This window comes from Scyliorhinus canicula, chromosome 15, assembly GCF_902713615.1.
Source record: "Scyliorhinus canicula chromosome 15, sScyCan1.1, whole genome shotgun sequence".
NCBI lineage: Eukaryota > Metazoa > Chordata > Chondrichthyes > Carcharhiniformes > Scyliorhinidae > Scyliorhinus > Scyliorhinus canicula.
In genome coordinates, this window is record NC_052160.1 from 83,044,084 (window position 1) to 83,062,102 (window position 18,019).

Sequence of the window (18,019 nt, forward strand, 5' to 3'; positions counted from 1 at the left end):
TCTCCCATCAGATCACCTTTACCTTTACCACTTGAGTATTTCTCATGTCCCCAATTTCTATCCCTCACAGGCTGGAACTGATGTTGGAAACCAAGCTTTGATTTATGAACTAATTCATAATCATCTGCCATTTCTGTTACTCATCTCGCAGTTTTAACCCTCTGCTCTTCCACGTGAGTTCTCACTACATCAGGAATTTCAATTTTGAACTCCTCCAAAAGTATAATTTCTCTGAGAGCTTCATATGTTTGGTCTATTTTCAAATCCCTTATCCACCTGTCAAAATTACTGTTTGATCCTTTCAAACTCCATGTATGTTTGACCAGGTTCTTTTCTTAAATTTCTAAACCTTTGTATGTAGATTTCAGGCACTAGTTCATATGCATCTGAGGTGGATTTTTTCATCTCCTTATGTGACTCAGATACCTCCTCCGGTAGTGATGCAAACACTTCACTAGCCCTACCTACCAGCTTTCTTTGAATCAGTAATACCATTTTTAGTAATACAATTTTTAGCCACCTTCTCAAATGAAATGAAAAAGACTTCTACCTCCTTCTCGTCAAACCTTGCCAATGCTCGGACATATTTAAATAGATCCCCACCAAGCCTTCAACTTTGACCCGCTTTCTCTTTATCCTCATCACTATCCTCAAACTGCACATTTCCCTTCAAATCCGCCAATTTTAACTGACTGCCATGTTTCATGGCCATTTTCCGAAGTTCAAACATTTCTCTCTTTTTCATCTCTCTCTTTTTCTTTTTCCTCTCGATCTCTTTCATTTTCAAACTGTTTTAGTTCTTTCTCATGTTCCATTTGTTTAATTTGTAACTGAATTTTTACCATTTCCAATGAGTCAGACTATATCTCAGGCAATTTTAATTGCTTAGCCACCGCCATAATTACCTCATCTTTTCACATTTTGTCAGGTAATGTTAACTGCAATGTTTTTTGCCAAATCTATCAGTCTATTTTAGTCTCTGTCCGTAAGGTGCTGCGTGTGACCGTCTCCACCCCCAAAAACTTCAGAGTCTTTGAAAGAGCCATTGTCCACAACGCACTCCCTACTTAAACTGAAATGCCACACCTGAAAAGCAACCACAATATGCCCACCCCTCACTGTCTTTAAGTTCACTAAGCCAATCCAATAGACAGACATTTTATCCCCCTCGAGCCCCCAATTTGTCATGGGCCAGGGTTTAGAGAACCCCAAAATGTATCACGGAGTTCATCTGACCCACAACTTTTAATAGATCGTGTTATGGGGAGCACACGGCCCACTGTACAGGTGTGATGCAGCAGACAGCTAACAGTCATTTTTAAAACAAAACAATGTTTATTCTCTGAACTCAAGTAAACCTATTGAAAACATAGTGAACATCTTAGCAACTATCAATTCAAGTACAACCCCCAAAGAATACAACACTCAGTAATCCTTAAACTTTCCTTTTAACATCCATAAGTCATAAAAAAACCTTTTAACAGAAGCAAACTACTGAGAACAGTTATCACTCTGAATTCACCAAATGATCAAGATATAGGGCAAAATTCTACGACCCCCAGCAGGGTCGGAGAATCACCTGGGGCCGCCGAAAATCCCGCCCCCGCCGTGGCAGAGATTCTCCGCCACCCGGGAATTGGCGGGGGCGGGAATCACGCCACTCCGATCGGCGAGGCCCCTGCGGCAATTCTCCGGCCCGGATGGGACGAAGTCCCGCCGCTGGGAGGCCTCTCCTGCCACCGAGGTTTGAAACACCTCTGGTGGCGGCGGGATCGGCGCCGCAACCGGGCCCCCGGGGTCCTGGGGGGGGGGCGCGGGACGATTGGAACACAGGGGGTGCCCCCATGGTGGCCAGGCCCGCGATCGGGGCCCCCCACTCAGACTCCGGGCCAGTGCCCTGGGTGCACTCTTTCTCCTCCGCCGCTGCCATGGCCTCCGCCATGGCGGAAGCGGAAGAGAAACCCACATCGCGCATGCACCAGTGGTAACATCAGCGGCAGCTGGCCGCTGACATCACTGCCGGCGCATGCGCCGACCTGCGAAAGCCTTTCGGCCAGCCCCGCTGCTGGGCGGCGGGCCTGAAAGGCCGCTGGCGCCGGTGTTTTGCGCCAGTCTTCTGGTGCCAACCGCTCCGGCGCGGGGCTAGCCCCCAAAGATGCTGCGAATTCCCCACCTTTGGCGAGGCCCGACCCCGGAGTGGTTGGCGCCACTCCCCTACGCCGGGACCCCCGTCACGCCGGGTAGGGGAATACCCGCCCATAGTCTTTACATGGCAGAGAGAACAACTGTACACCTTCTTTGGCTGGCTGCAGCTCCAAAACTAAAATGAAACCAAAAAACACAGACACACCCAAGCTTTTCTCAAAGTGAAACTAAAAGGCAGAGCCAGAGGTCAGCTCCACCCACACTCTGACATCACTGCAGTAACTTGAGGAGATGAACATTTCTTAAAGAGTCATTCTCATAACACTACAACGAATAGGGTAGCCGCCACATGAGATCACCATCATCAAGTTCCCATCCAAATTACACACCCTGTGTTACCATACCATCATTATCGATCATCGCCAGGTCAAACGTTCAGGAATGCCCTTTTGAATAGCACTGTAAAAAAGCCTTCACTCCAAGGATTGTTCATAGTTCAGGAAGCCCACCACCACTGCCACGAGGGCAACTAGAGATGGACAATTGAAGAGATCTACCATGTGGAATTAGTGAAGTCTTATGACACTAAAACTCAGTAGAAGTTGGAGTTAAACTTCTCGGACACTAGCACTTTAACACTAGCACTGCTCTGTCCTGCCCTGCACTCTCCTTAGAAGCTCCCTCCAGCAGAGTCACTTGTGAGATCATTTCCAGTAGATACACGACCTACTTACATCTCTGGCTGTCTCTTACTTTGAAGAAAATGATCCATCTGCACAGTCCTCTTGTCAGCAGCTGGAAAATGGAAGCAACCCCACTATTTGGCCACAAAAGCACATACAAGGTGTTTGATGTCAAGTGTACATACAGAACACGTAATCCTAACACTAACCTTCTCTCTGATGCCGCTTCTGGCTGGAAGACTACAAAGCCTAACTTATTTTCATTTAAAAGGCAGCAGCAATGGCCATTCTCATTGTTAAAGGTGGTGGACATCGGGCGTTTCTACTGTGATTGGGATCACCGCGGGAATGTCACGACCGATTGTTCTGTGACCCTCCCGACACCTACCCATGACCCACCCACAGGCGTAACCCGCAATTTGAAATATCCTGTTGTCGATGGTACCATGTTGCTCGTGTCCCAAGAACAAATTCAAAAAGAAGTTGGGAAGTTTTATCAACAAAGTATGCTAACATCTGAGAGGTGAAAGCAGATTGATTTGAAAGCCCTTCACCTGCTTTTCTTTATTCTTTCATGGGATGTGGGTGTTGCTGGCAAGGCCAGCATTTGTTGCCCATCCCTAATTGCCCTTGTGGGTGCTCCCACAGTGTTGTAGGAAGGGAGTTCCAGGATGCTGATCCACCGTGAGTGATATATTTCCAAGTCAGGATGGTATGCGGCTTGGAGAGGAACCTGGTTAGTGTTGTTTCCATGTGTCTGCTGCCTTTGTCCTTTTAGGAATGGTGGCATAGTGGCAATGGTACTAGACTAATAATCCAGAGACTCAGACTATTGCACGAGTTCAAATTACATGGGTTCAAATTCCACCACAGCTGGTGGAATTTAAATGCAATTAATAAATCTTGAATTGAAAATAGTCTCAGTAATGGTGATTATGATACTGTCATCAATTGTCGTAAAAACCCATCTGGTTCACTAATGTGTTACGGGAAAGAAATCTGCCGTCCTTACCTGATCTGGCCTACTTGTGGTTGACTCATAACTGCCCTCTGAAATAGCCTAAGAAGCCACTCAGTTCAAGGACATAAGGCTCACCGGCCTGTAGTTCCCTGGATTACCCTTGCTACCCTTCTTAAACAAAGGAACAACATTGGCTATTCTCCAGTCCTCCGGGACATCACCTGAAGACAGTGAGGATCCAAAGATTTATGTCAAGGCCTCAGCAATTTCCTCTCTAGCCTCCTTCAGTATTCTGGGGTAGATCCCATCTGGCCCTGGGGACTTATCCACCTTAATATTTTTCAAGATGCCCAACACCTCATCTTTTTGGATCTCAATGTGACCCAGGCTACCTACACACCTTTCTCCAGACTCAACATCCACCAATTCCTTCTCTTTGGTGAATACTGATGCAAAGTATTCATTTAGTACCTCGCCCATTTCCTCTGGCTCCACACATAGATTCCCTCCCCTGTCCTTCAGTGGGCCAACCCTGTCGCTGGCTACCCTCTTGCTTTTTATATACGTGTAAAAAGCCTTGGGATTTTCCTTAACCCTATTTGCCAATGACCCACACAGACACGGGAAGAACGTGCAGACTCCGCACAGACAGGCACCTAGGACTGGAATTGAACCGGGGTCCCTGATTCTGTGAGGCAACAGTATTAACCACTAAAACGCAGGAGAGTTTACACAGAATTACAAACAAGACATCAGTTCTACTCAACCCAGAGAAGATTTCCATTTATACAACTCCTTATCATTTCTAATGAAAGTCTCAAAGCATTTGAAATTAATTACATTTGAAGTGCAATCAAGTTGTGCATGATCAGATCTCATACTGAGGACAAGAGCATTAGTTTCTGCTGTTACTGGTAAAGAGCACACAGGGAACTTCCTGCTGCATTTTGAACTGTGCAGTGTGAATCCTCCATGGAAAATAACCAGTAGAAGAGGAATGAAATGTTCATTGAAGAAAGAACTGTGGGGGCTGCTCCTTCATTTTTTATGAAGTATGCGCAAATAAAGAGACAAACTCATAAAATAAATTGCGATTAGAAAAACAGTATTATTATTATTATTAGCTGCTGTTTCCAACACAGTGTCCTAAGTAGTGAGGCTCCAAAAGAGCTCCAACACAGTGTCCTTTAGCCTCTTGAACCAATGTTACCTCTAAACTGCAACATTCTCATAGACATGTGAATAGGGCAGTACGGTGGCACAGTGATTTGCACTGCTGCCTCATAGCGCCAGGGATCAGGGTTTGATTCTGGCCTTAGGTGACTGTGTGGAGTTTGCACATTATTCCCATGCCTGCGTGGGTTTCCTCCGGGTGCTCCAGTTTCCTTCCACAGTCCAAAAGATGTGCAGGTTAGGTGAAGGTTAGGTGGATTGGCCATGCAAAATTGCTCCTTGGTGGCGATAGATGTACAGGTTAGGTGGGGTTGTGGGGATAGAGTGAGGGTGTGTGTTTTGGTAGGGTGCTCTTTCTGAAGGGTTGGCGCAGGCTGATGGGCCAAATGGCCTCCTTCTGCACTATGCGGGATTCTATGGATGCAATGCGATTCTGTTGTATATTAAGGGGTCATGTGCCAGTCTTAAAGTGACAGCGCAGTGCAACAAGCCAGCTGTGGCCAACAAACAGAAGTTAGAGGGAATTAAAAACAGAAAATGCTGGAAAAACTCAACGGATCTGGACATATCTGTGGAGGGAGAAACAAAGTTAATGTTTCGATCCAACATGATTCTTTTTCTGAGCTGGAGAAAGTGTTAGTGGGAACATTGTACTGCATTGGCACAGTATTCTTTTACCTTGGGATCTGTTGTTGCAGTAGAGTGCAGTAACTCACAGAGGACTTATCCCAAAGAACTTGGTGGTATATTGTGTGAGCATGATATGTGACCCAGGGAAATAGTAAAGCTTTGCTACAGCTTTTCACAATGTAACTCTGGGATGCAGACATGAAATAGTGCCAGGCTAGAAAGAAGGTTACTCTTCCCTGACACCCTTAGTTAGTTTGGGAGGCTGATCTTAACCAATATCCAATGATTGATTGGTCCCACATTTCCTCAATGCCCGTCATTGACCTGCCAGCAATTCCAATCCATTCACTGACATTTGCACAAAAGAGAAGCAAAGTCTTCAACAGTGACAGGGTTTACCAACCAATCCCAAAAAGCTCACTCTCGTTATTAATTGGAGCTTTTATTGTTTATTTCAAAATAAAAGATAGCATGACAGACGCACAAAAACCACCTGTTATTGGACAAACATTTCAAGAGAGGATCCTTTTTAAACACGGGAGAATTTTGAGACAGAGTCTACATAAGTAATACATCATTCCTTTTGTACACTTTAATGTACATGACTCAAGGCTGTCAAAATGCAGAGAGAATGTGAGAGACATGGCGTTCTGAACAACACAAAGTCTAAGACCAGGAATTCTTCTGCAAACAGGCAAAGATCTCCTGGGAAATGGGGTTCAAACATCACCCAGCCATGTCCAAGCTATTGATGACACTGTGTTCCTCCTTTGGACTGGTAAACTCCCTGCGATATGTGTCAACCCATAGTGTAAGTGGGTTAAATTTGGTAAATGTTCCACTCTCAGTATGGCTATAAAACTGATCTTATCTTCTTGCGTTTCTTGTCTTCATCATCCTTCCGTTTCCTTATCAAATCTCGGGCTGCCTCCAGGCCGAGGAAGTAGAGCACGCCCCAGTACTCATGATCTTCCTCAGGTATGCTAGCCAGCATCCCATCTGGCACAGCCATTGGAGTGCGGAATAGAATATTGTACAGAGTTTGATCCATCTGCTCGGCACTGGGTCGTGGATCAGGGTTTATGAGGAGGGGAGCGGAGCTGGAGATTGCTAGGTTCTTTGCTGCCCCAGGATGGCGTGGTGCCATCGCCTCAGGGACCCAGACAAGCGGCTCTCTGAAATCTTCTGTTTCTTGCCAAGGTAAGGTTATGCTGGGAGTCAGAAGGTTTGGTGCCGAGACCACAGGCTCCAGTACTGACAACTTGCGGGACATGGTCCCTGTAGCTGTAGAGGAGGAATAAACAGCTGATTCCCAGCTCAGGGAATTTTTAGATGTTGATTGAGGGACTGAGCTTGAGTTGGTTGCTTGTGAGAGTGAGTGAGTTGTTGTTATACTCACTGTTTTGGATGTAGCACCCACATTTTGGTCAGAGGGGATCAGACCTCCTTCTGCGGGGATCCTCATTGGTGCTGTGGGAGCTTCGTCTGGTGCTGTGGGGACCTCCACTGACTCTGCAGAGATCTTCACTGGTGCTGTGGGAACTTTGTCCGGGGTTGTGGGGACTTTGTCTGGGGCTATAGGCACTTTGTCTGGGGCTGCGGGAACCTTCACTGGCTCTGCATGGAATTTTGCTTGCTCTTCTGGGACTTTCACTGGTTCTGCAAGGACTTTCACTGATTCTGTGGGTACTTCCGTTGGTTCTGCAGAGACTCTCACTGATTCTGCAAGGACTTTCACTGATTCTGTGGGTACTTCCGTTGGTTCTGCAGAGACTCTCACTGATTCTGCAAGGACTTTCACTGATTCTGTGGGTACTTCCGTTGGTTCTGCAGAGACTCTCACTGATTCTGCAAGGACTTTCACTGATTCTGTGGGTACTTCCGTTGGTTCTGCAGGGACTCTCACTGATTCTGCAAGGACTTTCACGGATTTGGTGGGTACTTTCGTTGGTTCTGCAGGGACTTTCACTGGTTCTGCAAGGACTTTCACTGATTCTGTGGGTACTTTCGTTGGTTCTGCAGGGACGTTTGCTGGTTCTGCAGGGACTTCTGCTGGTTCTGCAGGGACTTCTGCTGGTTCTGCAGTGACCTCCGCTGGTACTGCAGGGACTTTCACTGGTTCTGCAGGGACTTCTGCTGGTTCTGCACGGACGTTCGTTGGTTCTGCAGGGACTTCTGCTGGTTCTGCAGGGACTTCTGCTGGTTCCGCAGGGACATTCGCTGGTTCTGCAGGGACGTTTGCTGGTTCTGCAGTGACTTCTGCTGGTTCTGCAGGGACATTTGCTGGTTCCGCAGGGACTTCTGCTGGATCTGCAGGGACATTCGCTGGTTCTACAGGGACTTCTGCTGGTTCTGCACGGACATTTGCTGGTTCTGCAGGGACTTCTGCTGGTTCTGCAGTGACTTCCGCTGGTTCTGCAGGGACTTCTGCTGGTTCTGCAGGGACTTCTGCTGGTTCTGCAGGGACATTCGCTGGTTCTGCAGGGACTTCTGCTGGTTCTGCAGGGACTTCTACTGGTTCTGCACGGTCGTTCGCTGGTTGTGAAGGGACTTTCATTGGTTCTGCAGGGACTTTCGCTGGTTCTGCGGGTACTTCCACTGGCTCTGTGGGTATGTTCACTAGTTCTGCAGGGTCTTTCACTGGCTCGGCAGGGACTTCCACTTGTTCTGCGGATAGGTTCACTGGCTCTGCAGGAACTTTCACTGGCTCTGCAGGGACTTCCACTGGTTCTGCAGGGACTTCCACTGGTTCTGCGGATACGCTCACTGGCTCTGCAGAGACTTTCACTGGTTCTGCGGGGACTTCCACTGGTTCTGCGGGTATGTTCACTAGCTCTGCAGGGACTTTCACTGGTTCTGCAGGGACTTCCACTGGTTCTGCGGGTATGTTCACTGGCTCTGCAGGGACTTTCACTGGTTCTGCAGGGACTTCCACTGGTTCTGCGGGTATGTTCACTGGCTCTGCAGGGACTTTCACTGGTTCTGCAGGGACTTCCACTGCTTCTGCTGGGATTTTTGATGATCCCGCGAGTACTTTCACTGGTTCTGCAAGGAAATTCGTTGGCTCCGCAGGGACTTTCTCTGGATCTACAGGGACTTTCACTGGTTCGGTGGGGAGTTTCACTAGCTCTGTGGGGTCTTTCACTGATTCTGTGGGAACTTTGTCTGGGGCTGTGTGGACTTTCAGCGGCTCTGCAGGGAAGTTCACTAACTCTGTGGGGAACTTCACCAGCCCTTGAGGGTATTTTACTGGTTCTGCGGGGATTTTCTCTGGTTCTGCGTTGAATTTCTCTGGCTCTGCGTTGACTTTCTCTGGCTCTGTGGCGACTTTCTCTGGTTCTGCTTGGACTTTGCCCGGTTCTGCGAGTTCAGTTAATGGCCCTATTCCCAATATACTTTTGAATCCCTCTGCATTTAAGAAAGATGTTTTTGGCACCTCATGATCTCCACAGCTTGCTTCAGGTGGGCTTGTTGATGATGGAAGAGTATCAGAAATGGGTTCAACAAGATCGCTAGTCAATTCCTGGAGGTACAAACAAATTGCAAATTATAGTTTTCTAAAAGTCATGTAGACACTTCAAAAATCAAAAACGTGCAGCAGGATTCTCCGACACCCCCCCCCCCCCCCCCCCCGGCCGAGTCGAAGAATCCCCGGGGGTGGAGCAAATCCTGCCCCAACACCACAACGCTCGCTGCCGTATTCTCCGGCGCCATTTTTCGGGCGGGGTTCAGCCACGCTGGTCGGGGGCCGTTGGCAACGTACCCCCAGAGCCAATTCTCCGGGCCCCGATGGGCCGAGCGGCTGTCTGTTTTTGGCCAGTCCCACTGGCATAGGTTAGACGTGGTCTCAAACAGCAGGACCTGGCAGGTACGTCGGCTGGGGCGGTCCTCGGGAGGGAGGGGGGCACGGGGGGATCCGTGGCGACCCGGGGGGGGGGGGGGCTCACGGTGGCCTGGTCCGTGATAGGGGCCCACCAATCTGCGTGCGGGCCTGTGCCATGAGGGCACTACTTCCTTCCGCGCCGGCCCCTGTAGAGCTCTGCCATGGCCGGCGCGGAAAAGGAAACCCACTGCGCATGCACCAGAATACGCCGGGCAGTCTGCGCATGTGTGGAACTACGCTGGCAGTTCCGCGCATGCGCAAGATCACGCCGGCCCTTCGGCACATGCACGAACCCGCGCAGTCCCTTCGCCGCTGGCTGGCGCGAAGCCAACCCCTCCAGCATCCACCAGAGAATTCCACACTTTCAGGGGCTGTTGACGTCAGAGTGGTTCACGTCGGTTTTCCCGCTGGTGTGGGGACTCGCGAAAGGAGAATCCCGCCAGTGGTTTCCAATGACCTCAGATCAGAATGGAAGAAAATCACCAGACAATGAGGAAGGGGGAGACAGTGCAAGCCCTTATTTTGTCAGCAATCAACAGATGGCATGAGCTATGACATGTGCACAATCACACACAAACACACCCACAAATGCACATTTATGTACACACATCTGTATAGGCATATATACTGTCAGCTGTCTATTAATTGTATTTAATCGTATGTGGGTGATTGGCAATAAATGAGAATTCACTTTGTAGGCCAATAAACTGGCACAGACTAAAACTGTGTGCTGTGTTCTGTGATCCCACTGTTGTAATGATGTACACAGAACATCTAGTTGTGAAACTAGAAAGATGATTTATTAGCAAGCTCATGGAAAGATAACTAACAGATTACTATTTAGACAAAGTTACTAAATGAATTCAGTGAACTCTCCTGGAGCTACTCCAAGGGTGACTATCCTATTGTATGTATTACTACCAACTGGTAGGTATACCATGTCACGTGACGGATGTCTGATGCCACCAGCTGGTCGGAGGGCGCATTACTAACAATGTACAAAATTATACACAGGCACATCACCACATTGTGGTTGCTGGGTTAGGAGGTGTATGCTTGCATTTGATTTGATTTGATTTGATTTACTATTGTCACATGTGTTAATACACAGTGAAAAGTATTGTTTCTTGCATGGTATTGAGACAATGCATACCGTACATAGGAAAGGAAAGAGAGACTACAGAATTAATGTTAGTCATAACTAGGGAGTAGATAAAATATCAACTTAATACGAGGTAGGTACATTCAAAAGTCTGATGGCAGTAGGGAAGAAGCTGTTCTTGAGTCGGTTGGTGCGTGACCTCAAACTTTTGTATCTTTTTCCGAACAGAAGAAGGTGGAAGAGAGTATGTCCGGGAGTATGCAATGTGCAACTCTGTGAATAAACATAAAGGGCTGTAAAGATTGGCTCCACTTCTATCCTTCACCAACTGGCTTTCTGGAATATAACATGGTAGCAGAGAATGTTGGTGCAAAGGCGAAGGTTGGAAGTCAAGAAAAAAAAAACAGGCAGAAAACAATAATCCTAGTAGCCAATTTTGCCAAATGGATGAAAGCAAAAGTAAATTGTTTGAGTACAACTACTCTCCAATATTTCCAATGTCCGAATCATATGAAAAGTGGAAAAATTAGGTGGATATGTGGGCATGGGTCACATCCTGACCAAAGAGGTATGACCTTGACATTGTTGCTTCCTACCAGAAGTAAAACAGAAGCAAAATATTTTGTGAGTTGGATGCCCATTAGTTTGATGGTGATTAAGATTTTGACCCTCTATTATCCCTTACAAATGAAATTTATAAGGAAGATAATCTGTTAGATGCTGATGAGGCATGGTCAGATTTCAATATATTTCTGAAAATGGATGATCATTGCATGGAATAATATATCATGTACTTGCATTGATTGTATAAAAGACTGACAAAATTCAATTTTTGTCATCCTGGGATCAGCAAAAGTGTTTATAATCCTGAATTGTAGAAAGGTTATTCAAAAAGGCAGTTTCCTACTTCCAACTGCTCTTTGGTTCTTGGAGATGGAGTTGGATCAGATGTCTTCTTTTTGAAAGTTCTCAAGAATCAATCGTTTTCTTCAGCCTTCATGGAACAAATAGGACATTCCACAGGGACAAAAATAATTCAATGCTTGCCACATATCATAAAAGAAAATCCACTGGACACAAAATTCCTATTTGATGGAGGGACCACAGACAGACAGAATAAGGATGAAAGAACATTTAACAGATCCGGCTATTGTAGAAGAAAACAGATTTGAAACAGCAATAACAGTCGAATGAATGCCAGAATTCTCAAAGCAGACTTTGAGAGCATGCTTTGAATTCTCAAAGCATACAAAATGTTTCAAGTGTGGTTCCAAGGATTATTATGTAATGAACTTCATAAAGTAGAGAGGCAGGGACTTAGAAATGCCACATAAGGCAGAGAAACTTGAGAAAGAAGAGTACTATAATGATGAGTCCAGACAGATGAAATGAAAATGAAAATGAAATGAAAATCGCTTATTGTCACGAGTAGGCTTCAATGAAGTTACTGTGAAAAGCCCCTAGTCGCCACATTCCGGCGCCTGTCCGGGGAGGCTGATACGGGAATCGAACTGTGCTGCTGGCCTGCTTGGTCTGCTTTAAAAGTCAGTGGTTTAGCTGTACTGGTCAGAAGGAGTTTTAGTCTTGTGATGAATGTATTAGTTGTGGACCAGTTTAACTATGCAGTGTTAGATAGCACTAGCACTTCAACCGTATGCAAAACAGATAGGTTAAAACCTTACTTGATTCACTAAGTAAGCTTACAGGATATAAAAGCATTGCTGAAACAAGATATGTTGGGGATTTTCTTCTCGCACATATCAGGACACTTCGCAAGAATGTCAATTTATTGCAAAAGGTCCAGATGAGTGCAAAATGAAAAGCTTCAACATGTCACTTTTTAATTAAATACTCAAGTTCTGTGCTACCAAACAACTATCTGGATATAAAAGTATTTTGTGCTTTAGGTTTGGCGATGATAATACATTGAGGTCACTAAAGAAGGTTTATTTCCACACAAAATAGCTGGAGCAAACCATTTTATATATTGTCACAAGTGATATACCTATTCTGTTGAGCAAACTCCCTTGAAAAGACACAAGTCAAACTTGTCATGAAGTGTGATAAAGCAATTATTTGCTGAAAGTTGCCGGATTTCCAGTTTTCCCTGTCAATATCCCCTTTACTAAACCTAGAGCGTGTTTTCCATGTCTCCCATGGCATGATTAGCAGTGGTGGAGGCAGCCCGCTATTGACTGATGGCAGGATCTTCCAGTCCTGCTGCTGTCAATGGGTTTTCTTGTTGTTCATAGCCTTGGGAACATGTGGCGGGGTGGGAGGAGTCACTGATGGTGGGGCCGGAAGATCCTGCTGGCGGGAACGACCAGAATATTTCGACTCTGATGTTTCTTATAAGAGTGTTCAACAAATATGCATGGCAGCAGCCAATGAGAACCAAAGGGAAAAAAAGCAAATGCACTTAAAGTTACGTCAACAATTTGCTCACTTCATTTGTCAAAGATTTAAAAATCTGCTAAAAGGTGCAGGTGTGGTTGGTGAAGCTTATATGGGGCTAATAAAACAAAGAACAAAGGACAAAGAACAAAGAAAAGTGCAGCACAGGAACAGGCCCTTCAGCCCTCCAAGCCTGTGCCGTCCATGTTGCTTATCTAACCTAAAACCATTTACACTTCCGTGGTCCATATCCATCTATTCCCGGCCTATTCATGTATTTGTCAAGATGCTCCTTAAACGTCACTATCGTACCTACTTCCACCACCTCTTCCGGCAAAGAGTTCCAGGCAACTACTACCCTCTGCATAAAAAACTTCCCTCGCACATCTCCTCTAAACTTTGCCCCTCGCACCTTAAACCTATGTCCCCTAGTAATTGACTCTCCCACCCTGGGAAAAAGCTTCTGACTATCCACTCTGTCCATGCCCCTCATAATTTTGTGGACTTCTATCAGGATAGTGTGAAACAGACTGGTCAGCTCAAGGAGATACTTGTTAGGAAGGAAGATGTGTTGGGCATTTTGAAAAACTTGAGGATAGACAAGTCCTCCAGGCCTGACGGGATATATCCAAGGATTCTATGGGAAGCAAGAGATAAAATTGCAGAGCCGTTGGCAATGATCTTTTCGTCCTCATTGTCAACAGGGGTGGTACCAGGGGATTGGAGAGTGGTGAATGTCGTGCCCTTGTTCAAAAAAGGGAATAGGGATAACCCTGGGAATTACAGGCCAGTTAGTCTTACTTTGGTAGTAGGCAAAATAATGGAAAGGGCACAGAGGGACAGGATTTCTGAGCATCTGGAAAGGCACTGCTTGATTAGGGAGTCAGCACGGATTTGTGAGGGCTATGTCTTGCCTCACAAATCTTATTGAATTCTTTGAGGAGGTGACCAAGCACGTGGATGAAGGTAAAGCAGTGGATGTCGAATACATGGATTTTAGTAAGGATAAGGTTCCCCATGGTAGGCTTGTGCAGAAAGTAAGGAGGCATGGGATAGTGGGAAATTTGGCCTGATGGATAACGAACTGGCTAACCAATAGAAGTCAGAGAGTGGTGGCGGATGGCAAATATTCAGCCTGGAGCCCAGTTACCAGTGGCGTACCGCTGGGATCAGTTCTGGGTCCTCTGCTGTTTGTGATTTTCCTTAATGACTTGGATGAGGGAGTTGAAGGGTGGGTCAGTAAATTTTCAGACTATACGAAGATTGGTGGAGTTGCGGATATTAAGGAGGGCTGTTGTCGGCTGCAAAGAGGCATAGATAGGATGCAGAGCTGGGCTGAGAAGTGGCAGATGGCGTTTAATCCTGAAAAGTGTGAGGTTGTCCATTTTGGAAGGACAAATATGAATGCGGAATACAGGGTTAACGGTAGGGTTCTTGGCAATGTGGAGAAGCAGAGAGATCTTGGGGTCTATGTTCATAGATCTTTGAAAGTTGCCACTCAAGTGGATAGAGCTGTGAAGAAGGCCTATGGTGTGCTAGTGTTCATTAGCAGAGGGATTGAATTTAAGAGCCGTGAGGTGATGATGCAGCTGTACAAAACCTTGGTCAGGCCACATTTGGAGTACTGTGTGCAGTTCTGGTCGCCTCATTTTAGGAAGGATGTGGAAGCTTTGAAAAAGGTGCAAAGGGGATTTACCAGGATGTTGCCTGGAATGGAGAGTAGATCTTACGAGGAAAGGTTGAAGGTGCTAGGTGCTAGATCAGGGGAATAGATAGAGTAGACAGTCAGAGACTTTTTCCCCGGGTGGAACAATTCGTTACAAAGGGACATAAATTTAAGATAAATGGTGGAAGATATAGGGGGGATATCAGAGGTAGGTTCATTACCCAGAGAGTAGTGGGGGCATGGAATGCACTGCCTGTGGAAGTAGTTGAGTCGGAAACATTGGGGACCTTCAAGCAGCTATTGGATAGGTACATGGATTGCGGTAGAATGATGGGGTGTAGAATAATTTGTTCTTAATCTAGGACAAAGGTTCGGCACAACATCGTGAGCCGAAGGGCCTGTTTTGTGTTGTATTTTTCTATGTTCTATGTTCTAATACTCTCCAGACCAGGCAACATCCTGGTAAACCTCTTCTGTACCTTCTCCAAAGCCTCCACATCCTTCTAGTAGTGTGGCGAACAGAATTGAACACACCGCCCCACAGCGCCACATTTCTGCCCCGACCGGCTGGCCGCCAATGGGGTTTCCCATTGTGGGGAGCCCCACGCCATCGGGAAACCCTCGAGCACCGGCATAATGGAGAATCACGCTGGCGGAGAATCCCGCCCTATATTCCAAGTGTGGTCTAACTAAGGTTCTATCCACCTGCAGCAATGCCAATTTTTACACTCAATGGAAGAGAGTCATAAGAAATGTAGAATCTGTAAAAAATATCAGAGGATGAAAATCACATCCGATGGTAAGATATCCATTGGCACCTGACTTTAGGGAGGTGAATGCCATAGGTTTAAAGATGGGGGACAAAGGCAAATATAATTTCATTCTATAGTTTGGAAACCTGGCAGCCAAATTTAGTCTTTTTACATATAAACCTCTTTTGAGGGAAAAATAAAATCCACGGGAAGTAAAAAAAAATTCATAGTGAACTGAGGTAGTTAAAGATGGTTTAAAATAATAAGAAATGGTGTACAATGCTGTGAAGATTGATTGGGGATATCATGGTGGGTTCTGATTGGAATGATTGATTGGGGGTCTCTGTTGGGGATCTCTGATGGGGATCTGATTGGGGTAACTGATGTGGGGCTGTCGGTGCTAACTGATGGGGTGACTGATGGGGTTGACTGTTGGGGTTGACTGATGGGGGTCTAATGGTGGGGGTCTCCGATGGGGATGACTGATGGGGTGACTGATGGGGGTCAGTGGGTTTCTGTGATGGAGGTCTCTGATGAAGTTCTCTGATGGAGGTCTCTGGTGGGGGTCTCCGATGCGGGAGACTGATGGAGTGACTGATGGAGGTGACTATGGAGTGTCTGATGGGGGTGACTTATGGAGGGGGACTGATGTGATTGACTAATAGGGCATCTGATGGTGGAGTCTGATTGGGATGACTGATGGGGGTCTGATGGGGGTGACTTATCGTGGTGACGAATGGGGTTCACTGATAGCGGATCTGATGGTGAGGTCTGATGGGGGTTACTGATGGGGGTCTGATGGGAATCTGATGGGGGTGGTTGATGGGGGTGACTTATGTGGGGGGACTGACGTGGTTGACTAATAGGGGATCTGATGGTGGAGTCTGATTGGGATGACTGATGGGGGGGTGACTTATCATGGTGACTAATGGGGTTAACTGATACGGGATCTGATGGTGAGGTCTGATGGGGGTTACTGATGGGGGTCTGATGGGAATCTGATGGGAATCTGATGGGGGTTACTGATGGGGGGACTGATGGGGGTGACTGATGGGAGTCTGATGGGGGAATTTTATGGGGGACTGATGGGGGACTGGGAGGGATAGTTTTGGGGACCGGTGGGGAGGGGTCAAGTCACCCTCATCCATGCTTGATGTTGGGGGGAGGGCTGACCCATGTTTCCCATGGTGAGGGTGGATGCCCCCACTTGTCAGTGAGGGTGAGGCAGGATTTGCATTGTTTTGGGAGAGGGAGCCTGCCGCTGGACCTTGTAATTAGGCCGCCAACTCAAAATAGCGGCTTGATACTAGGGGCGGGATTCTCCGTTGCCCGTCGTAACGCGGGTTTCCGGCGAGAAAAATCGGTGTTAATCACTCCGGCGTCGGGGCCTTCTTTTAAGCTGGCAATCTCCGTTCCCGGAGGGGCCAGCAGCTGACTGACGCGATACGGGTCAGTTTCACCAGCTGCGGAAGTGGTGAGACCCGGCATTTTTTGGAGGAGGAGGAGGAGAGAGACAGACCCGGCATTTGGGGGGGGGGGGGGGGTTCCGACATTTGGGGGGGGGGGGTTTGGGGGCAGCGGCGGGCAGAGAGGGGGGGCGACGGATGCCCGGGGCCAACGCACCGTCGCCCCCCCTCTGTACGCCGCTGCCCCCTACCCCAACCCCCCCCTCACCACCCCTACCTCCCTCCCCACCACTCCCACCTCCCTCCCCACCACCCCTACCTCCCTCCCCACCACCCCTACCTCCCTCCGCACCACCCCTACCTCCCTCCCCACCACCCCTACCTCCCTCCCCACCACACCTACCCCCCTCCAACGCCGCCCCCCATCTCTCGCAACGCCGCAACCCCCCCCCCTCAACGCCGGGTCCCCCCCCCTCAACGCCGGGTCCCCCCCCCCAACGCCGGGTTCCCCCCCCCCCCAACGCCGGGTTCCCCCCCCCCCCAACGCCGGGTCCCCCCCCCCCTCAACGCCGGGTCTCCCCCCCCCCCCTCAACGCCGGGTCCCCCCCCTCAACGCCGGGTCCCCCCCCCCTCAACGCCGGGTCTCCCCCCCCCTCAACGCCGGGTCTCCCCCCCCCCCCTCAACGCCGGGTCTCCCCCCCCCCTCAACGCCGGGTCCCCCCCCCCTCAACGCCGGGTCCCCCCCCTCAACGCCGGTACCCACACCCCGTCCCCCTCCCTCTGAAGGCCGGTACCCACACCCCCCTCTCTCCTCCTCCCCCCCTCTCCTTCCCCCCCTTCCTTCCTCCCCCCTTCCTTCCTCCCCCCTTCCTTCCTCCCCCCCTTCCTTCCTCCCCCCTTCCTTCCTCCCCCCCTTCCTTCCTCCCCCCCTTTCTTCCTCCCCCCTTCCTTCCTCCCCCTTCCTTCCTCCCCCCTTCCTTCCTCCCCCCCTTCCTTCCTCCCCCCCTTCCTTCCTCCCCCCCTTCCTTCCTCCCCCCTTCCTTCCTCCCCCCTTCCTTCCTCCCCCCCTTCCTTCCTCCCCCCCTTCCTTCCTCCCCCCCTTCCTTCCTCCCCCCCTTCCTTCCTCCCCCCTTCCTTCCTCCCCCCCTTCCTTCCTCCCCCCCTTCCTTCCTCCCCCCCCTTCCTTCCTCCCCCCCTTCCTTCCTCCCCCCTTCCTTCCTCCCC

The 18,019-nt window shown here is 48.5% G+C and overlaps 1 protein-coding gene across 4 annotated transcripts in view; it reads right to left on the minus strand.

The window, feature by feature from the left end:
- Positions 1–6,013: 6,013 nt before the first annotated feature.
- The window catches only part of LOC119978406 (zonadhesin-like), a 95,583-nt gene continuing 83,577 nt past the window's right edge, over positions 6,014–18,019 (minus strand). For 2 of the 4 annotated variants that reach the window (XM_038820031.1, XM_038820032.1), the window contains one exon: positions 6,014–9,115. In XM_038820031.1, coding sequence (XP_038675959.1) covers positions 6,446–9,115 — 2,670 coding nt within the window. In that variant the 3' untranslated portion in view covers positions 6,014–6,445. The remainder of the gene's footprint in view (positions 9,116–18,019) is intronic. The other 2 variants (XM_038820033.1, XM_038820034.1) reach the window with 2 other exon arrangements.